At 41.9% G+C, this 20936-nt stretch overlaps 5 protein-coding genes across 5 annotated transcripts; 3 read left to right on the top strand and 2 right to left on the bottom strand.

Moving 5' to 3' along the window:
* The first annotated feature begins 155 nt into the window (after positions 1-155).
* On the top strand, positions 156-5567 carry LOC133839129 (probable multidrug resistance-associated protein lethal(2)03659). The gene is made up of 7 exons (XM_062270477.1): positions 156-681; positions 1170-1255; positions 1453-1612; positions 1679-2045; positions 2106-3721; positions 3787-5422; positions 5483-5567. The coding sequence occupies exons 1-7, from the start codon at positions 605-607 to the stop codon at positions 5534-5536; spliced, it is 3996 nt and encodes a 1331-aa protein (XP_062126461.1). The 5' UTR covers positions 156-604; the 3' UTR covers positions 5537-5567.
* Positions 5532-8458, bottom strand: LOC133839132 (GPI ethanolamine phosphate transferase 1-like). Its single transcript, XM_062270480.1, has 2 exons — positions 7609-8458; positions 5532-7554 (listed from the first exon to the last, which is right to left on the bottom strand). Exons 1-2 carry the CDS (start codon positions 8387-8389, stop codon positions 5633-5635), a joined length of 2703 nt encoding a protein of 900 aa, XP_062126464.1. The 5' UTR covers positions 8390-8458; the 3' UTR covers positions 5532-5632.
* Positions 8459-10269: 1811 nt separating this feature from the next.
* On the top strand, positions 10270-13810 carry LOC133835840 (TBC1 domain family member whacked). Its single transcript, XM_062265961.1, has 4 exons — positions 10270-10733; positions 12261-12508; positions 12579-12943; positions 13005-13810. The coding sequence occupies exons 2-4, from the start codon at positions 12302-12304 to the stop codon at positions 13534-13536; spliced, it is 1104 nt and encodes a 367-aa protein (XP_062121945.1). The 5' UTR covers positions 10270-10733; positions 12261-12301; the 3' UTR covers positions 13537-13810.
* Positions 13811-14895: 1085 nt separating this feature from the next.
* LOC133835835 (zinc finger protein 629) lies at positions 14896-19535 on the bottom strand. The gene is made up of 2 exons (XM_062265951.1): positions 17991-19535; positions 14896-17927 (listed from the first exon to the last, which is right to left on the bottom strand). Exons 1-2 carry the CDS (start codon positions 19191-19193, stop codon positions 15246-15248), a joined length of 3885 nt encoding a protein of 1294 aa, XP_062121935.1. The 5' UTR covers positions 19194-19535; the 3' UTR covers positions 14896-15245.
* Positions 19536-19628: 93 nt separating this feature from the next.
* Positions 19629-20931, top strand: LOC133835839 (thiamin pyrophosphokinase 1). The gene is made up of 3 exons (XM_062265960.1): positions 19629-20026; positions 20088-20648; positions 20701-20931. The coding sequence occupies exons 1-3, from the start codon at positions 19630-19632 to the stop codon at positions 20844-20846; spliced, it is 1104 nt and encodes a 367-aa protein (XP_062121944.1). The 5' UTR covers position 19629; the 3' UTR covers positions 20847-20931.
* Positions 20932-20936: the final 5 nt, after the last annotated feature.

A 20936-nucleotide genomic window follows, 5' to 3' on the forward strand; every position in this document is an offset into this window, starting at 1 on the left:
GTAAGCCAAATTACGATAACATATGCAAAGCTCGTAATAAAAGCTTTCAAGTATAAAACACAAGTGTCATCTCAGAGAGCGAAAGCGTCGAGCAACAGTTGTCTGTGTAGCTTTGTTCCATCAGCACGCATAAAAAGCGAGTGCGCTGACCAGCTGAGTTTTAGAACGTGTTCCCCGTTCGGAGGGTAAACAGCTGAGTGTGAATGGAAAGATCGAAAATTGTCTTTGATTAAAATAGAAATGTGAAACAATTGTAGTTTATAAAATAAGTGAATTGAAGTGGAAATAATCAAATTGTGTGGTCTCTCATGCTTGCAATCAGTTACTTAATTGGCTAACTAATATTAATCGGTGTTCAAGTGATAAATGATATTTGAGGAGCATCTCTGTCACAAACAGCTGCTAGACAGCACCGTGGAATATTTTTATAATAATAAAAACTAATTTCAATAGAATCGTATTGCTCGCGAGTACAAATGCGAATCTCTCTTTGTGTGCTAAAACAAAAAAAGAAGTGAAAGTAAAATTCATGAGTGACAAACTCTATCTTTGATCTTAAGTGTAATTCTATGTACTTAAAAACTATAAAACAAAAACAAACAAAATGCAATCGTTAAAAGCCGATGAGTTTCCAGAGAATCCACGCGAGCGAAGCAATCCAATTTCGGAACTTATGCTCTGGTAAGTACCTACATTCATATCTTTCAATATTTCATGATATTGCGAAATAGTTTTTTTTTAATACCGCACGCCTCTGCTATTAAAGATGAGCATAATTTCTAGTCATTCAATTGGATATATAAAAAATCTTTAATATTAGACCTGCGCAACGATGATAATGCATTTAGATACACGAGTTTCCAGATAGCTTATCTGTTAAGGTGTTAATATGTAGATATGAATACTCCTTGAAAAAGTTGTGGTATCTCCACAATAAATTGTTATAGAAACTGACTAACATTAACATGGAAAAATTTATTTGACTCCAAGTGGGTTTTTTCACTTAGAAGGTTGCTGAAGACGCTGCCTTCAAGATCGCGTGACGTAATAAACAAAATTTTAATTTTCGCGCGTTAAGTTCGCATCAATTCCAGTACTAATGATGCGTCTGCTCTTTTCATATCTGCTCTCCCTTCATGGTCTCTGTAATCTTTACAACCTTGATATAGCTTTGTCTTCCCAGTATTGTTGAAAGGTCGCAAGAAGACCCTGGAACAGCAAGATTTATACAAGCCACTTAAGGAACACAAATCAGGTGAGTAAATAAATGATAGATGTATTTTATCGGTCTTCATAAGATTCAAAGTGCGAAAGTTGAAATCGGGAACTGATCCTTACAATTGAACCAGTTTCGTTCACTTCTCGATATACGATATATCGATAGCTATCTCGCAGGATGTTACTACGATTGCAGTTTAATAAATTCGCTAACAAAATGTTAATTTTTGACAGAATCGCTCGGCGATCGCTTGTGCACAGAATGGGACAAGGAGGTGGCCAAAAGAACAGCGGAACAGAAACAACCGCGTCTGTTACGTGTTATGATGCGGGTATTTGGCTGGTATATGTTTTGGACTGGACTACTGCTGGGCTTCCGCGAGTTTGTCACAAAGTAAGAAACACAGACAAAGGTTATTTAAAGAACATTTGCTTAACTCCCTAGTCATCTTTTTTATAGATTCACCCAACCTATTTGTTTGTATGGCATCATGATATACTTTTCCAACGAGGATCCTGACCCTGTAAAAGCACGACTATACGCGGCGGGCCTCATTGCAGCTTGTCTACTCACTGTCGTCACTGGACATCCATATCTACTCGGTCAATTACATCTGGGCATGAAGATGAGGGTGGCTCTCTGCAGTTTGATGTACCGCAAATCATTGCGTTTGAGCCGTACAGCTCTGTCAGACACATCCATTGGACAAGTGGTGAATCTCCTGTCTAACGATGTGGGTCGCTTCGATGGCATCCTGCTCACTCTGCACTTCATCTGGCTTGCTCCCTTGGAACTTACTGTGGTCACATACTTTATGTATCAAAAGGTATGGAATTGTGTTTGAGTTGTGATAAATATTCTAACAATTTGTGTTATCTCGTATTAGATTGGTATAGCCTGCCTCTTTGGCGTCGCATTGATGTTGCTCTTCCTTCCCTTGCAAGCGTACTTGGCAAAGAAGACATCTGGTTTGCGTCTGCTCACAGCGATGCGCACAGATGAGCGCGTGCGAATGATGAACGAGATTATCTCGGGCATCCAGGTTATCAAAATGTATGCATGGGAGAAACCATTCGGCAAGCTGGTGGAACTTGCGCGTCGCAAGGAGATGAACTGCATTAAGAAAGTTAATTATATTCGAGGCATTCTCATAGCCTTTGGCATATCTCTATCCCGCATGTTCACGTTTGTCAGTTTGGTGGGCTACGTGCTGCTTGGAAGCGTATTAACTGCCGGCGAAGCCTTCTTTATCACTGCCTATTACAATTTGCTGCAGCGTGCAGTTACCAACTTTTTTCCTATGGGAATAACTCAGTTTGCCGAACTACTGGTGTCGATTAAGCGTTTGGAAACCTTTATGCTTCGTGATGAGACTCAAGTGGGTCAAATCTGTGGCAAACCAAATGAGATTGGAACGACTTACGATAAAGAACACGGCTCAATAATCACATCTGCCAATGGCGATGTCTCGAAAGACAACAAGGATGACATTCTTGTTGATTTCAGTGACTTCCAAGCCAAGTGGGCCAGCAAATCGACCGAAAACACTCTGGACAACATCAACTTGCAAATGAAACGTCGCCAACTGGTCGCTGTGGTCGGTCCAGTTGGTGCAGGCAAGTCAAGTCTAATACAATCCATTCTCGGTGAACTGCCCGCTCAAAAGGGTAGCCTTAAAGTCAATGGCTCCTTCTCGTTTGCCACCCAAGAGCCTTGGCTCTTCACGGGAACCGTGAGAGAGAACATTCTTTTCGGACTCACTCTGGATAAACATCGCTATCGCACCGTGGTGAAAAAGTGTGCTCTGGAACGTGACTTTGAATTACTACCTCAGGGAGATAAAACGATTGTTGGTGAGCGAGGAGCCTCACTCTCTGGAGGCCAAAAGGCCCGCATCAGCTTAGCTAGATCTGTCTATCGTCGGGCAGATATTTACCTTTTGGATGATCCACTCAGTGCAGTGGACACCCACGTAGGACGGCAGCTTTTTGACCAGTGCATGAAAGGTTATCTTCGAAACGAATTAGTTATTCTGGTCACACATCAACTGCAGTTCCTGGAACAAGCCGATCTCATTGTCATTATGGAAAAGGGTAAAATCAGTGCAATGGGAACATATGAAGCAATGCAAAGCAGTGGCCTGGACTTTGCACAGCTTATGTCAGATCCGAATGTTAATGAGCACACGTTCGACGACAAGGAGAGTGATGCTGGTGATGCCATGGACCATCATAGTATAAACTCGCGCAAACGATTTGTCAGTGGTAGTAGACAAACATCGAGAACGGATAGTTTCGTTTCATTGAGCTCGATGGCTGATTCCATTATTCAAGATGCACCAATGACACCTCAAGAGACTCGAGTCGAGGGCAAGGTTGGATTGGGACTTTATAAGGAATACTTTGCTGCCGGCAGCGGCTGGTTTTTAATAATGACTTTGATACTCATTTGCATTGGTACTCAAGTCGTAATATCCTGTTCAGATGTTTTCCTCTCATATTGGTAAGCTATTCAATATTCATTTGCTGATTCGTACTACTCATATTTAATGTTCATTTGGATTTCAGGGTTGACAAGAACAAAGGTGTGTCAGAAATGGACGATCCCACTGATATATATTACTTTACTGCGCTTAATGTTGCTTCAATCCTATTCTGTGTAATGCGTCCACTTCTCTTCTATACGATGGCCAGAAGGAGCTCTACAAATCTACACAATTCCATGTTCCATGGCATCACAAGAGCGGCTATGTACTTCTTCAACACAAATCCCTCAGGCCGGATACTAAATCGTTTCTCAAAGGATTTGGGTCAACTCGACGAAATTTTGCCAACTATCATGCTGGATGTAGTGCAAATTTTTCTCACCTTGGCGGGCGTTCTTGTCGTCATTTGTATCACCAATCCTTACTTTATGATTCTAACTGTGGTACTCGGATTTGTCTTTTACCAAATTCGAGAATTCTACTTGAAGACATCAAGAGACGTTAAACGTCTAGAGGCGGTATCCCGATCTCCAATCTACTCTCACCTTAGCGCTTCCCTCAATGGACTTCCGACAATTCGAGCATTAGGAGCCCAAAAGACGCTAATTGCTGAATTCGATAATCTTCAGGATCTGCACAGCTCTAGTTTCTACACTTTCCTGTCTACCAGTCGAGCATTTGGTTACTACGTGGACTTCTTTTGTTCATTGTACACTATTGTCATAGTTATCAACTACTTCATCAATCCACCCACAAATCCTGGTGAGGTTGGGCTCACTATTACGCAGGCCATGAGTTTAGCTGGCATGGTTCAGTTTGGAATGACACAATCCGCTGAATTGGATACTACTATGACTGCAGTTGAGCGTATACTCGAGTACGATGAAATTGAACCAGAGGGCGAGTTCGATTCCGCACCAGACAAGAAGCCTCCAGTAACATGGCCAGAACAAGGCAAAATTGTGGCCGACGATCTGAGTCTGCGCTATTTTCCGGATCCTCAGTCGAAATATGTGCTCAAGTCCTTGAACTTCGAGATCAAGCCCATGGAAAAAGTGGGCATTGTAGGACGCACTGGTGCTGGCAAATCTTCACTCATTAACGCCCTCTTCCGACTATCCTACAACGATGGCGCCATCGTCATAGATAGTCGGGATACCAATGAACTAGGATTGCACGACCTGCGCAGCAAGATCTCCATTATACCTCAGGAGCCAGTGCTGTTTTCTGGAACCATGCGTTACAATCTCGATCCGTTTGAGGAGTACACTGACGCTAAAGTTTGGGATGCCCTGGAGGAGGTCAAATTGAAGCCAGCCATCAGTGAACTTCCGAGTGGGTTACAGAGCACTATTTCCGAGGGTGGCACCAATTTTAGTGTAGGTCAGAGACAGCTGGTGTGTCTAGCAAGGGCGATTCTTCGCGAGAATCGCATTCTTGTAATGGACGAGGCCACAGCCAATGTGGATCCACAGACAGATGCCCTCATCCAGGCCACGATTAGAAACAAGTTCAGGGAGTGCACAGTGCTGACAATAGCCCATCGTTTGAACACGATTATGGATTCAGACAAGGTCTTAGTCATGGATGCTGGCCAATTGGTTGAGTTCGGTTCTCCCTATGAGCTCTTGACTCAGTGTGACTCGAAAATATTCCACAGCATGGTGATGGAAACTGGCAAAAGCAGTTTCGACAGTCTTCTGAAGGTGGCGGAGAAGGTAAGTCCTCAAATTCGATGAATGATCAGATCATTGCTGATGCCAATATTTTTCTTACAGGCTCATTTGGAATCCCAGAAATCAAAAAACCGCTTAATGGCAGGAAATGTGTAATCTAAAATTTAAATAAATCTCGTGAAATTTATTAAGTTTGTTTTTGCTTTGCGTACACTAAAATTAATTTTTAAAACTTTTAATTGAAGAACTAATTTAAGCCTGGCTCTGTCCTGGTTGTGAGATATGTACATCAGTTTTCCAACTCAGCATGGGCAGCATAGTCATGGGAAGAGCGCTGAGGAACTGCTTGGGAACCCAAGAGAAGACGATCAACAGAATAGGGAGACCATGCACAATTAGCAGATTCGACAAAGAGGCGCGAACACCGCTCCAGGAGCCACTGTTGCGCACAAAGAAGAAGAAATAGAGGCACATAGCATCACATATAAGGAACAAGCAGATAAAAATGCCACGCACATTCTGACGGGCCTTCGTGCACAATGCATACATGCTGGACATGATGATAATATTGGGAATAAAGAGTTTCAGCACAATCAGTGAACCAATTAAAGCTGGCGACAACTCTCTGACAAACACGCGAGCCGTATCCGGATCGAACGAGTTGATGTGCGGCAGATTGCCGGTGCCAATAAGGGAGAAGTATGTGTAGAATATTATAAGTAGAGCGTAGCGATAGCAGTTGAGTATGTGTTGAACTGAGGTCAACGCCTTTGCGGGCTTGTCCGCTTCATCGCCATCACTATCGTCCTCGTCGTCTTCCAACTGTTTGCTTTCATCACGCACCTCCACTCCAATAAGGAACTCTGTGCAGAGCACTTGTATAAATATTGACTCATAGGAGAGGCACAAAAGCGTATAGATTGTGCTCAGGTTGAATAGAATGAGCTGAACGCGAGTTCGCGGAGATCTTGCATTGCTGTACGGAATCGAGATGAGGGCAAATACCAAATAGATCCAGGCAGTGCCATGCAGCCATTGGCTTATAAGCTTGTCACATAAAATACGGTGCACAACATAACCTCCCAGCAATAAAGCGGCACTATTGCTGATCCAAACGCGCCAAGCATGCGACTCTCCCAGCACCAGAGGACGCAGTACAGTGAACACCATGCTAGTGAACAGCAAACACTTGCTATGGTAACCCAGATTGGGTCGCACCAATGAAAATCCAGCCAAGAGCAAGACCAGTAGAATCCACAGGGCAAACTTCAGAGTGGGTCTTGTGAATGCACGCCAATTGTTGATACATACCACAATGAAGTAGCCCAAGGTGGTCAGTTCTCGATAGTGGATTGTGGCGATGAGCAAGGCAGCAGTGCACACAATCCAAGCCAGCTGCATGAGTGGCGCCTCTATGCACTTGGTGTGCAGTCCACGCTCCCGCAACGCCATTATCCAAACCGGCAATGGCACCAGCAGATAAAAGCTAGTCCAGCAAGATACTTTGTGCAAATAGAGCAGCAACGCGAGCACAATCTCCAGCACAAATAATATAATTATTGGTAAATCGAGCCAATCATGCTTTGGTGCACTCGAGGCGCGTGCCTGTTTGGCTACCAAATAGTAGAGCCAGCCCAGATACATAACAATGCACGCCACGGACAAGGGAATGCGATAGTAGTTTCTATAAGACTCCAAACATTTGAGTGAAAGCCGAATCATTTCTTGACTGGTTTGAATTGCTTCCCGCGCGTAGTTGAGCTTCATTAAATGTTCGAATTGTTGTTTATAGGTCTCCACACGATGCTCTTCAAGACTCTCGAAGGTTGGGAGCCAATCGATAATACGATCCCGCTGGTGAAGCTGCTGCATGCGATTCACCTGCGCCAGCAACTGCAACGCATTTAGATGCAGTGCATGTGCCTCGTGCTTAGCGCCGACATTGATGTAACCCAAAGGCAACGTGGCCATATTATTGACTGGTGGAGGCAGTCCAATGAGCGCTGACATCAGCGGTGCCATCTGCACTTGATCCAGCTCGTGTAGTGGACGTCGCACACCATGTTCACCAATCTTAAAGAAGTGTCCAGCGTTGGGCGCTGCACGTTTGACTCCAGCTCCCCAAAGCAAAAAGGGCACCTCAATTTCCAGCTGACTGCCAGCCCCGTGAGCGCCTAAGGACAAGTCTGCTAATCTAATACAAAGCAAATAGGCGAGATAAGACTCACCTGAATCGGTCATCCCGTGATCGGAAGTCAACAAATAAACCGTTCGCTTATCCTTGAAAGTGCGCTCAAACAATTCATACATTTCAGCTATGCCCGCTTGAGTATTGTTCAATATTTTCAGATACTCAGCAGTATTGGGCTTGGCTGAGTGCCCAGCGAGATCCAGATCACCCAGGTATATCAGAAACATTGAGGGCAATTTGTCTCTCACCATCAGCACATTTGCATTGCTGGCCATAAAGTGTCGTACCTTGTTGAACACCCAGTTATCGGCTCCATAGATTCCCATTTCTTCATTCAATGTGTACATCTCAAAGTTGACTGGCCCCTTCTTAGTTACCAAATCATTGAAAATGGTTATCACTGGTCTACCACCCCAGCCCCAGGTACCTGCGGTGCGATTGAAAACGGTATCGAACACGTCCGGATTCTTCTGAAAGTTGGTCATAGCGGCAGCTGGATCCTCATTGAAGCCTCCAAAGATCGCTATATGACCAGGACGCGATTGAGTGGGAGCACAGGTGCGTGCTACTCCGGCCAAGCCTTCATTTAATAGAATGTTTCGTAGACTTGGTAACCCGCTGCAGTTATTGCGGAAGAAGGACTCCGCTCGAAATCCATCGGTAATAAACACAACAAGACGATCTGCCGGTGGTTCGAGGCCCAAATCGCGGTGCGTCACTTGGGGAAGCATCCCATTAAGAACAGTTGATTGGAAATAGATCATCGATATGTAACCAAGCATCAAAATGTGCACTAAAAGAGCAAAAATCTTCCACATTTTGAAAAATATACTAACTAAAACTTGACTTGTCCTACAATACTTGTGTTCTGTCGATGATATAATGCAAAAAACATTATCTCAACATAAACATATTCAAAAATGCAAAGCCTGCTGAAAAATTCATTATTTCATGTGTTTTTTATTATATAAAAGTTTTTTTTTTTAAATTCGATTTCTTTAATAACATTTGAAATTTGCCATTATTTTGAAAACATTGAGCGTTACGCCCTTTTGAAAGAATAACAATTGATTGTTTTACTATTTTTACTTACTATAGTATGCCGATAAATATGACAAAGAAATTGTGCTTTTGATAATGTAATCACAATTATCAAAATATTTATCAGCAATAGAATTAAATGGAATATAATGTGCCAACTGAAATTGGGATATGTGATTGCACTGCAGTTCATAATGATATGCTTTGTTCATGTTATCTATGTACCTTCAACCAACAATTTTTGTGCGCAAAGAACAGTCGTTGGTTAAGCATTCACTTGCGGATCGGTTGGTTATTTTTATTATGGATGAAGTGAACGCCGAATGATTCTTTGCAAAATCATTGCTGCAACGTTGTCGATCTAAAGACTATTATTCAGCACCAGGGTCAAGTGGGCATAATTCGTGCAATTACACTGAACCATTGGAAGTCACCAGAAGATTTCGGGATTCGATGAGTGGAAATGGAATATTCACAAGCACTATATTATTTTTTATTTGAGCCTCTAAGTTATGGTGGGAATCAGCAAACTAAGTCTCATTCTATTTCCATTTATATAAAACATCAGAATCTCGTTGGGTTCTTTGGAAATTGGAAATTGAAACTGCCTTCTTACTTTGGGGCTGATGTATTCAATTCATAATCCGATCATGGTCGCAGTGTTGTCATCGATAATAATATGATTCCAGTGCCGCTAAGCCGTCGATTGCCAAAGGATCTTCTAAATGCTACGAAGCGCTATGAGACGAGAGCCACATTCAGCGACGTCTAATTGGATCTTTCTTCGCGGGTGGCATTTAAATTTGTAGGTCAGAGTATTTTTGTGTTTTATCCACAAAATTTCAAGTTTCTTATGTCCAATTTAAGTACTTTATGCTCACTGCTCTTCACATTAACGAGGCATTGGTCATCCAGCTGCTTTCACAGGAACTACGACTAGCGTTACAAATCAAAAATAAAAATGACGATGATATTAGGCGCAACCAAATCATGTCCTTATTGTTGTCGGCAACTTGGGAAAGAATTGACAATTTAACGGATTTGGATTTTATTCATCATTCGTCAATGTTATAGTTATTACTCTAAAACTGTGTGTCCCGCTTCTAATCCTTCTTTGCGTCATTTGTACAACCTGTGAAAATGCCTTGACACATCTTCTATACCATCTTAGCCATGGCAATCGTCTTCCTTCTTCGTGTACGCGATTATGGTACCTCATGGGAGATTGGTATACGAATTGGAGTTCAGACATTACCCTTGATTTTATGGCTGCTGATCAATTCAGTACATTCTTTTGTGGGCGAGTTTCCATTCCTAGAAATCGTTTCAAATAAACTTAACGAAATTGCCATTTAAAAATGATTTCTCTACGCAAATCCGATAAATATCGAATTATTTGATTTGTGTGATATCGATAAGAGAATTACATCGGCTAAAGCTTTTAGCTTTAGCTTTTTATTTAAATTAGTAAGTCCATTTTTTAATTTACCGCATACCATTTCTTGAATGCTATTTTCTCAGTTGAAATTTAATTTTTAAGGACAATTATTATTTACTGTCCAAAATTGTCCCATACCTAATAAAATGCCAACAAACTTCTAATAATAATAATAGTATATTTGGTATAATTTTCGATATAAAATAGCGTATTTTTTAATTTCAGTTGCGGTCACCATGAACACAATTTATTTTTGAGCCAAGTCCAACCAAATTGGATTTTATAATTGTAAAACTATAAAAATTGCGGTCTGCTTAACCACTATCGAGCTAGTTAATATACGGAAAAAAGTGCCAAGTTGGGGGCTAATCGAAACTAAAGTTCAAACGTGAAATAATCGAAAAGTTGCGATCTTTTTTCAATGGCTACCTCTCCCTTTCCAGTTTTTATAAGAAATAAACAAAACTCCAATTGGAAAATAGTCATGATTACACCAACACAATAAAAACAACACGAATAATGTGCGGGCGCAGTGTAAAATAACGTAAATAACGTAAGAAAGCATAGAAAGTTAACGTAAAACGAGTATTGCGCATTCCACGACGGCAGTAGTACCAGTAACGGCAACAACAACAACGACCACTATAGTAGCAGCAGAGCAACGAGAACAAGCAATTCGAAAGGTAAGCAAAGTGAGGAGCGAGAGCGAGGGCAAGAGCGTTGCGCTGTTAATAATAACAATTGCTAGGTATTGTGCACATACACTAGTACATCCGCATACTCAGGCAATCACAGCCACACATAGTGGCACACAGTGACACTTGTTTTTGGAGCGCGTAGGCAAAATGGCAGCCCAGAGTTGTGTGATACGATATTAACGATTTTAGTGGGTGGGCCGCTGCCTCTGTCGTTACCTCTGCCGCTTCTGTGACGTATATGATGATTGTGATTATTACTTAATGAAATCAAACCACATTTAACGTGAACAGTTAAAAGTAAAATTTCAGTTTGCTTGTAATCTTCTGATAAGAATATTAACTGATTCAGGCATGTGTGTATTACCCACATACTTTACAAGCAGCAATTTCCATCTGAATAATATTTGCCCTCATAAATTGCAAAACTGACTTTCTTTCTCGTAGTTTTGCATTTACCCGCTCGCTTTTTGTTTTGCAATTAAGTGTTCTAGCGGCTATTAAAGCGCAACATAGTTGCCTCAATTATTTAGTAGTCATTAAGCTTTCAAACTCAAAATTGAGCTATGGCAAGAGCTTCCGCTTGGCCACTTGATGACAACAATTGAAAGAGAGGGGAAGAGAAGTCACTAACTTTCGCGCTTCCTGATTGCAGCTCATAAAGCCCATATACATTTTGTGACACATTACTACAAACGTTTATGCGATGAAAAAATCACAACAAGCGCTGAGTAGATCGATGTACAATTAGTTTTAACAGTTTTTGTGCAAACTTCCTGGTTTAACTTAAAGCACCAATTTTAGATTTTCCAACTCACGTTTATGCGATGAAGATAGGACAATTTTGATCAATGTGCATAGTATTAATAGATTTTTTTGTTCAAGAAGTAATAATTATCACAGTGTGATTCTCTTTTCTTATAAATATATAGTTATTTTGTGTGTAGAACCTTTTGCTGACTAATTTGCAATTGGCGAACAGACGCTATTTAATTGATTTGCTTGTGAATTAAAACAAAAACAGTTGTGCAGCCGTCAGACAGATTCGAACATTTTTACGGTGTTCATAACACGATCTGATCTTCAAGGCAATGCTATCTATTTAATGTGTGCTAGCTGATAAGACTTGGTTAAAAATAAATAAACCACAACAATCATATCTTTATTGTTAAGGTAAAGATACAGATACAAACATATTCACATTTATGTGTTTATATGTATGTACTATAGAACGTATGAGTAATATTTGCCAAATTGTACCCAACGAGACAAATTGAGAGACCGACAAACACTCGTCGTTGATCGCACTTAATTGCGCAGTTTTCATTACAAACAGACAAATTATTAATGCAAATTGTCTTGAGCTTTGGTACTTGGGTGATTTTCCCTCTCTGTTTGTCTCTTTCTCTCTCTCTCTCCTGCCTCGATCTCTTTCAATTGTTGCACCTACTTTGTTTAGCTGCTTTTGCAGTGGGCGTGTTTTAATATGTGTGCTTTACATTTGTATGGATTTAGTTTGCTATCGTTGCGGCCAGCAGAAAGCACATTCATCTCAGATGGCAACACCACCACGGGCTTTGGATACCATCTCGCTGTGCTCCACAGTATCCAGTTGTCCAGATCGCAATGGCTTCTATGGCGGATTCCAGCGAACCGACAAGCCCAAGGAACCGCTCTCTAAGGCACAGATCATTGCACGCGAAAAGAAATGGCTTTATATGATTGACAACTGGTCCATATATATGTCGAAAAACTACAAAAAGGTAAATATGCTTAATACTAATTGAGCGAATTTAATAATGTTAATGTAAATGGTTTTTTTTTTCTTGGTAGATACGCGATAGATGTCGCAAAGGAATACCGAAGTCAGTGCGTCCTAAGGCTTGGTTCTATTTGTCGGGTGCATATTTGCTTAAGAAAAAGAATCCAGATGTGTATGAGGAGTTATTGAAGAAACCTGGCAATCCAGCGACTATTGAGGAAATCAAAAAAGATAAACATCGTCAGTTTCCGTTTCATGAAATGTTCCTTGACGAGCAGAAGGTGGGACAAATCGAACTCTTCAATGTGTTGAAGGCCTATTCGATATACAACCCAAAGGTGGGATTCTGTCAAGCACAAGCGCCAATAGCAGCATTTCTATTGATGCATTTGCCGGCAGAAGATGCCTTTTGGGTATTTGTCAGCGTATGTGATGTGTAAGTCGAATCAAACTTTTAATTATCTGATTGATTTCTAAGCATTTATTTTGACTTGCAGCTACTTGCAGGACTACTTTATACCTGGGCTCGAAGTGATACAAAACGATGCCGGGATACTGGAGGGATTGCTGAAGAAAACCTGCCCGCCCGTCTACCGTCATCTGCAGAAACACAAAGTAGAACCGTTGCTCTACATGACCGATTGGTTTCTATGCGCTCTGACTCGCACTCTACCCTGGGAGACCCTGCTGCGAGTATGGGATTGTTTTCTCGCCGAGGGCATACGAGTCATATTCAAAGTGGCGCTCGTCATTATTGGAGCATCACTAAGTCGGCACAAGGTGCGCAAGACGTGCACAGGGCTGTGCGAAACGTTGGCGGTGCTACGTTCACCCCCAGAGCACATTATGGAGGAGGAGTTTATTATAAACAATATGATGCGTCTCAATTTGCGTGTAGAAGACTTTCAAATTGAACATACACGCCAAAAGGCGCGACGTGCCAAACAAAAGGCTCAGCAAGATGGAGCAACGAGTGGAGGGGCGGAGTCGAGCACAAGTAATGGAAGGCGCAACATGCCAACGCTGTGAGGAGAAAGGAGCACTACACGCCAACTATTTACTATAACAACCATCAGCATCAAATTGTTATTAAACACACAACAGACACTCACACGAAAACATACAGCGCATAAGTTTTATATATGTTTACTTGAATATACATACAAGACATAAACATGCAATGTCGAATAGAGAGGGAAACGTGCACAAAAAAAAGGAGAACGGAACTGAAACTTGTAAACTTCGAAACGATATATGAAAATGATAAACAGAAATATGAATAACAAACCAACAAAAACAAAAACTGTCTAATCAACAGTCAATTAGATTATTTTCATTCCATGCGCATACGAAATGTATTTGGCAACAGTTTGTTTAATATTTTATAAGTTGAAAGGTTGTTCTTTAATTTAATTCATATAGTTGCAATTATTATATGCGTGCAATTTTTTATGCTTTTCAAAAGTATTTATTATTATTTATTATATGTATTACATAAATTTAAAACATTGATAGCATTAGCAATTTACAACCTGAATACATATCGTATTATTATCATACTTATTATTGATTTACTGTTTACAACCAACACTTTATTGGCAGCTACATATATAATGTTGATGGCTCAAACAACCGAAAAAAACGCATGCATTCTCCTCTAATTAAATAACTTATATACTATATACACATTTTGTATATTAATTTATAGTTGGTTTTTTATATACATTGGTCCGTGTTTACTAAACCACTTAAAACAACCAAATGCAATTCAACATCTTTCGTTAAAATCAATTTTGTTGTCCAAACTTTATGGGGCGTTACTCGGGGGAATTTAGTAAAAATTAAAAATAAATCACTATTACTAATAAAATAAAGATTAATACAAACACAGCTGTACGTTTATGTATTCACATTGTGTGTGGTGCAACCACAAAGCAACCACAGCCTTTCATAATTTCTATACTATGTTATTAGGACTCATTTATATAGATATAGATAGATCTGCGGTGGCGACATGTACTTCAATGAAACCTTTAAAATCATCAACACATGGAACTGGTAAGGTACAATATACATATACAGATATATATATACATACATAAAAACCATCGAAAAAGTAAAACACAAATAGAAATTTTTTGCTTGATCGAAAAATCTTATTTATTTCTACATATCAAAATAATAAATAGGGGCGGTTTGATTTAAAGCTGCCATTAATCATAAATACAATGAGAAATGTATTCATAAGTGAAAGGGTTCAGGTAATAAAGGGTTCATAATGGTTCCTAATAATAAACTATTTCAAAAAATATAATATGGCTATTTAATAAATAAACTGCAGCTAAAATTTAAAACTTTTTATAATTTAAAAAATATTAAAGAGCTTAATATCATCGTAGTGAGCTATATTAATGAGTGGGACAAGAGAGTCATTTGTTTAACCGATAAATTTATAATAAATATTCCGTTTTAGATATCTACTTACTGTTAGATTTACTTGATTATAAAATAATATTCAATTCATATAAATACATTTTCCGCATAAACGGAATTTCAGTGCACCAAGGCTTCCCAATTAGATTACTGATTTGCACTGTGTTTTGAACGTGTTTCATTTGTTACAATAAGATTATTCACAATTATGAAGAATGGTTAGATTCAGTAAAAGGTGGAAATTGTGGAAGCAGAAAGAAATATGAACATAACTAAAACTATGAGTATTGTTGCCGAGTGAAAGCTTAGCCCAGAAGATACTGATCTTCAAATTCCACATCATCCACATCGTCGTCCAATAAATGCGGCGGTAGCGGCATATATCGTCCATTGCCTGTCGTCTCATCGTTCGTATGCTGATGGTCGTCATCATCATCGTCGTCTAACAGCGATTCTATTCGCTCATCAGCCAAGTCGGGGTGCTTCTCGCGAATGTGTTGCTGTAACTCAATCATACTGTGCAGACCAGCTGCAGCAGTCCCAAGACCCAGTTCATCTTTCTGCTTTTCGCACACCTGGCACCGAATGTAGGGAGCATAGGGCAAATGGCGAAAGCGATGTTCCTGCAGCACCCACAAATGTTTTGATTGTAATTGCTCGTCACAGTCTGTGCAGCGATAGAGATCCTCGCCGATCTTGCGCATATGCAGCTGCTCTCGCTTGCCCAGGCCATGATAGATGTTAATGTGTTCGCGCCATAGTGCTTTGCTGGTTGTCTTAAAGTTATCACCGCATTGAGGACATATCAGGCGATAAGCAGCGGGATCAACTTCGCTTAAAGCACTAGCAGCAGCTGGCACTAAACAATCATCGCCACCGCCGCTTACCAAACTCTCGGTAGGCTCTACACCATCATCGTCCGTCTCCTGGGCACTCAAAGGCTTGTTGTCGCAGCGATTTGTGTCGCGATTCAAATGTTTGAAGAACATTTGCTTTCGCACAAATTCGCCATTGCAGGTCAGGCACTTGAAGGATCGATAGGGCAGATGCCGGAACTTATGCGACTGCAACTGACCAATAGCACCCTTGGTGTGGGTGACTGTAACACGCTTGTAGCATTCCAGGCACAAATAATGATGAATATCGATTTGACGAAAATTGAGGCCCTGACGGCTGTTGTAATTGTGCTGTTCAACAATGTGTTTGCGCCAGAACGCATGTGAGTCAAAGTTCTTATTGCACTTAGGACAATAGTATGTAATGAAATCCAAGTCCACAGCATTGTGATATGAAATGCTATCCTCCAGCGTATTCAGTCCAGCGGGTCGAGTGGGCAATACGCCTGGCTGAGGCTTTAGAGAACGCCCTGCATTACAGCTACTGCTACTGGCAGGTGTCGGCGACGATGACTTAGAGGAAATACCTCGACCACCTTCCTTTTCTTTCTCTTTATCCTTGTCTTTCATTATCACATAGTTGTACTGTGGCTTCGGCTGTAATTCACGCCATGGTGTTTCGCGTTCGTAGATGTTGTGACGTGTACGCAGATGAGCTGCGATGTTGGGCTTGTGATTATAGCAAGTGCCGCAGACGAGACACTTCAGATACAGGCGATAGGGCAGATGGCGAAAGTGGTGATCCTGTAGGCCCTTTAGCTTCGAGCTGCTCACAATATCCTTACACTGTGTGCACTGATAACGATACTTGTCCAATTGGCGCATATTTAAGTATTGACGTTTGTCGAAATTGTGAGCATCGTTTATGTGGCGACGCCACTCGAACTGCGTCTTGTAGGCCTTGCCACATGATGGACACAGGAATATATAATTTTGTTCAATGGTCGAAGAGCCAGATGGATTTAATTGTGATGACTTCTTAACACCTGAAGACGTTTTTATTGTAGCCACTTGAGCGGAAGCTGAAGCCGAGACCGGAGCTGTCTCATCAGTGAGTTCGGGGTTGTCGAACTTTTTGGCACTATAATGCGAATCCATAAAGTCATGCTCCTCGCTAATATGCGTCTTGAGCGCCGCCTGCGTTGGAAATAGCGAGCCGCAATCAACGCACTTGTAACGATTGGGATTATGAAAGTGAGAGGGCGTGACAGTTGACGATAGTTGACGACTGCTAGTGGTACTATAATTAGTATTACTGATGGCGTAGTCATCATCATCTGCCTGCATCTGTTCGCCAAAATCATTCTCCTCGTTAACGTTATTATTGCCCGGCGACGATTGCTCTTCATCCAAGTAGATAATCTCATAGGTTTCATTTCCCACGGTGACAATTTGTTTACGCGGCGTCTGCACCTTACTGGGCACTGCTCCAGCAGCCGCTTTACGTGGCTCGTAGCCAACACGATGATATGTGGCCAAATGCTTGACCAAACCCTTACGATCCGTGTACGATTTGTGGCACTTTCGACAGCGAGCATAGGCCTTGTATGGCAAGTGCGTAATGCGGTGCTGCTGCGCATTCTGTATACCATATGCATTCGTGATAATTTTCTCGCATTCTGTGCACTTCAGCTGACGATCGTTAATCACCTCAAAGTTCAACTTGGTCAGATCATTCATGCCATGCACTTGGACGACATGTGTTCGCCAGTGTTTCTTCTCGATGAACTCACGACCGCACTGTGGACACAAATAGTCGATGTGTGGCTCGTACATGTCGTCGCTGCTGATGCGTCCGCCGCGACGTGGTGCTTCGTCCCAATGTGCTATCAATTCCTCCTCGCAGTCATTACCAGTTGCAGTTTTATCTTCGCCATCCACATCGCCGCCAGTGATACTGCACAGGGGCTCTTCCGTTTCCTCGGCTTCGGGCATTAATGTCTCCAAGTGATGCTGCTTGAGCAGATGTGTCACCAGCTCGTGGTGCTCAGTGTAGCCTTTATAGCACAATTTGCAGCGCATCCAATTAGGTTGTGATAAGTGGCTAAACTTGTGAGCTCGCAAACTCTTGATTGTGTTCGGTATAACAAACTGTAAAAAGATGTAAAATATATTAAACTTGGGATAGATTTATGGCAATAAAATGTGTCCCACCTGCTTGCACTCTAGGCACTGCATCTGCATGTCCAAGCAGCGAAAGTTGAGGCCTCGTCTGCTGACATAATCATGAACGAACTCAATGTGCTGACTCCACTGTGCGTGAGTGTCGCAATCGTTGCCACAGTCAGGACACATATAGTGTATGTAATCCTCGCAAATTTCAGCAGCACTGCTCACACTGCTCCCATTGATAGTTGCCGCTGGAATACTGTGCTTTCTCTTTTCCTCCACCTCTTCTCCAACAACAATAGCATCTGCCTCTGTCTCCACCGGCTCCTCATGCTTAACGTCGTCATCATCGTAGCTCGCCGCTCTTGGTTGCTCGGTGCGTGGCTCGCGCACACGTGTCTTACGCCCCGCACTAGTGTCACCATCACGCATCATGGTCACCACCTCGTCGCAGTGAACCATGCGCAGATGTACCATCAGGTCCTGCCTATATTTGTACTCTCGCTTGCAGATGAAACACTTGGTGCAGCGATACGGCAAATGTGTAAACTTGTGTTTCAGGAGATTCTCTCGACTATGCATCGCAATTCGCTTGTTGCACTCCAGGCACCGGTGATACAGCTTATCAATGGCCACAAAATTGAGACCCTTGCGTGTGTTATACTGATGCATCTGGTTCATGTGTCGCTTCCACATGTCCTGCTGTCGATACTCCGCCCCGCATGCGGGGCAAATGTAAATGACACCCAATTCATAATTAATGGGTACGCCATTCTCATCGGTTGCATTGATCTGCGATGTTGTTGGACGCGTAGGGGGTGTTGCTACCACCACAGACCCTCCTCGCGGCATTAACGAGGAACCAAACGATGCGGGAAGCGACTGACGGTGCAAGCCACGCACCGGTGGCCCAGCGGTTGCCATTGGTGGCGCCAAGGCGACAGTTTCGCGACGCACAGGTGGTTCCAACTCCGGTTCAGCAATGCTAATAATGGGTTCCAATTCGAAATCAAATATCGCATCATCATCGGGCTCATTTCCCTTCTGCTTTCGCCTTCTCTCCTCCCTCTCCTGCTCCACTTCCCTTTCGTCGTCCATCTCATCGATATCAGCCTCCTGCTCCTCCTCCTCCTCTTCTTCACCAATAAACTCGTCTGCGTTGTTACTATGATTATAATTATCAATCACATCGTCGCCCTCCTCAAAATCAGCCGAAAACATGGATGTCCACAGATCCATACCTTCCATTTTTGAGTTCGAAGCAGAGTCCGAGACGGAGACTGATAGAAAAACTGAGAAGGAGGCTGAGGCTGTGCGTGTATGCGTGAAGTTTTGTAAGAACTAGTTTTCAAGTACATTTAAATCTCATTCACACGCATCTTTGTTAGCCATATTTCTCACTCGACAAATCTAGCCACATTCGTCTTACCAACACTTACGCACTTATTGCACACTTGAAAAATGTATTACATTTGTTTCAATTTACCATTTGCATTTTCTGTATTTTTAAATTGCAAAAATTCAAACCATCTTTTTTTAGTCAGTCTGCAAAAATCAGAGCCATTTTGTTTGCGGCGTCGCAGAGTTGCAAGCCACGATTAATCGTCATTCCGCCGTTGTTATTGACATGGCCAGCTGGTCCACTTGACTTTTAATTGTGATTTTTGTTTGGAATTTATGAAATATGCCGGCTCGTGCCAAGCATAATAATTCAAATTTGATGAGTTTCGTACGATTGAACGGCACTCGCTGCCATAAAATGGTAGCGGCGGCAGCTAACAAAAATGTCATTTTCAAATTATTGCGTAGCGCGGGAACTGCTATATTAGCGTTGCCAGACGATTGGCGTATTTTGCAGCAGTCTGGCAGGGCACGCAGTCACCCACGCAATTTCTGTACCAAAACAACCATCGGCTTCAGACAACAAATGGACCACACAGTGCCACCCAAAGAGTACAAATGGATGCCCAACAATCTAATTAGTGAGAATTTTCGCTTGGGCCCCAATGGACATGTGTGTATTGTGCTTAATCGACGAATCCAAGTTCCCGCACACGTGGTCAAGCGGTTATGGAAGAATGGTAAGTATCCAAAATATAAATCACAAAAATTAAAGCTTATTTAATCTAAATCTGAAAATAGCAATCTTGCGATGCACCGTTGATGGCGGTTCAAATCACTGGCGCAATTTTGTGGTATCACAAGCACAGCAAGCGGCCTTAAGGCAGACAGAGCAGACAATGAGCGACAGTGACAATGATACAACGCCAGTTGCAGAGTTAGTTGAGCCACCAGATCTAATAACTGGCGACTTTGATTCTATAACCGAAGAAACGATCGAGTTTTTCAAATCAACGCCCAAAATCAACACGCCTGATCAGGATGCAACAGATTTTACCAAAGCCTTCACAGTGCTCCAGCCGGTGATGGTGCAGCGTAAAGTTAAAGATGTCGTTGTCTTTCATGATTGTTCGGGTCGATTGGATCAGGTGATGGCCAATCTGAATACGTTGTACAAGATGCAGAAAGACAACTGCAATGTGTATCTGCTCAGTGGCGATTCAATAACGTGGCTGCTGCGTCCGGGAAAGCACACAATCCAAATTCCACTCGATCTGGTGACCAATCAACGATGGTGCTCCTTAATTCCTGTAGGAAGTCCTGCTCATAATGTGACCACAACGGGATTGAAGTGGAATCTGTGTAAGTAGTAATGTTTCCCTTATCATATCAAAGTTAATCTTATAATTTGCAGACCACGCACAATTGGATTTTGGTGGCATGGTCAGCACATCAAATACCTATTCCACAGAGTTTGTTCAAGTGCAAACAGATGGTAACTTGATTTGGTCCATGGGCGCCTACGACTTCGAGGAGAAGCCACAATCAAGCGTAAAATAGGAATAATAGCCAGAGTAGCTATTTCATTACTATTTTGTTGTTGTTAGAAATGCCACATGGAGACTAAAGCAGTACTTATGGTTTAGGCAT

The sequence above is a fragment of the Drosophila sulfurigaster genome, chromosome 2R (genome assembly GCF_023558435.1).
Source record: "Drosophila sulfurigaster albostrigata strain 15112-1811.04 chromosome 2R, ASM2355843v2, whole genome shotgun sequence".
In the NCBI taxonomy this organism is placed as follows: Eukaryota; Metazoa; Arthropoda; class Insecta; order Diptera; family Drosophilidae; genus Drosophila; species Drosophila sulfurigaster.

What these genes read in the sequence shown, in the direction of transcription:
- LOC133839129 (XM_062270477.1), top strand. Translation starts at nt 605, where the DNA reads ATGCAATCGTTAAAAGCCGATGAGTTTCCAGAGAATCCACGCGAGCGA. An exon ending in TTCCGCGAGTTTGTCACAAA is followed by an intron (nt 1,613 to 1,678) that starts GTAAGAAACACA and finishes TCTTTTTTATAG; the next exon opens with ATTCACCCAACCTATTTGTT. An exon ending in GATGTTTTCCTCTCATATTG is followed by an intron (nt 3,722 to 3,786) that starts GTAAGCTATTCA and finishes TTTGGATTTCAG; the next exon opens with GGTTGACAAGAACAAAGGTG.
- LOC133835839 (XM_062265960.1), top strand. Translation starts at nt 19,630, where the DNA reads ATGCCGGCTCGTGCCAAGCATAATAATTCAAATTTGATGAGTTTCGTA. An exon ending in CAAGCGGTTATGGAAGAATG is followed by an intron (nt 20,027 to 20,087) that starts GTAAGTATCCAA and finishes ATCTGAAAATAG; the next exon opens with CAATCTTGCGATGCACCGTT. An exon ending in GGGATTGAAGTGGAATCTGT is followed by an intron (nt 20,649 to 20,700) that starts GTAAGTAGTAAT and finishes TATAATTTGCAG; the next exon opens with ACCACGCACAATTGGATTTT.
- LOC133835835 (XM_062265951.1), bottom strand. Translation starts at nt 19,193, where the DNA reads ATGGAAGGTATGGATCTGTGGACATCCATGTTTTCGGCTGATTTTGAG. An exon ending in AGTGCCTAGAGTGCAAGCAG is followed by an intron (nt 17,928 to 17,990) that starts GTGGGACACATT and finishes ATCTTTTTACAG; the next exon opens with TTTGTTATACCGAACACAAT.
- LOC133839132 (XM_062270480.1), bottom strand. Translation starts at nt 8,389, where the DNA reads ATGTGGAAGATTTTTGCTCTTTTAGTGCACATTTTGATGCTTGGTTAC. An exon ending in TCACGGGATGACCGATTCAG is followed by an intron (nt 7,555 to 7,608) that starts GTGAGTCTTATC and finishes ACTTGTCCTTAG; the next exon opens with GCGCTCACGGGGCTGGCAGT.
- LOC133835840 (XM_062265961.1), top strand. Translation starts at nt 12,302, where the DNA reads ATGGCAACACCACCACGGGCTTTGGATACCATCTCGCTGTGCTCCACA. An exon ending in TGTCGAAAAACTACAAAAAG is followed by an intron (nt 12,509 to 12,578) that starts GTAAATATGCTT and finishes TTTTCTTGGTAG; the next exon opens with ATACGCGATAGATGTCGCAA. An exon ending in TTTGTCAGCGTATGTGATGT is followed by an intron (nt 12,944 to 13,004) that starts GTAAGTCGAATC and finishes TTTGACTTGCAG; the next exon opens with CTACTTGCAGGACTACTTTA.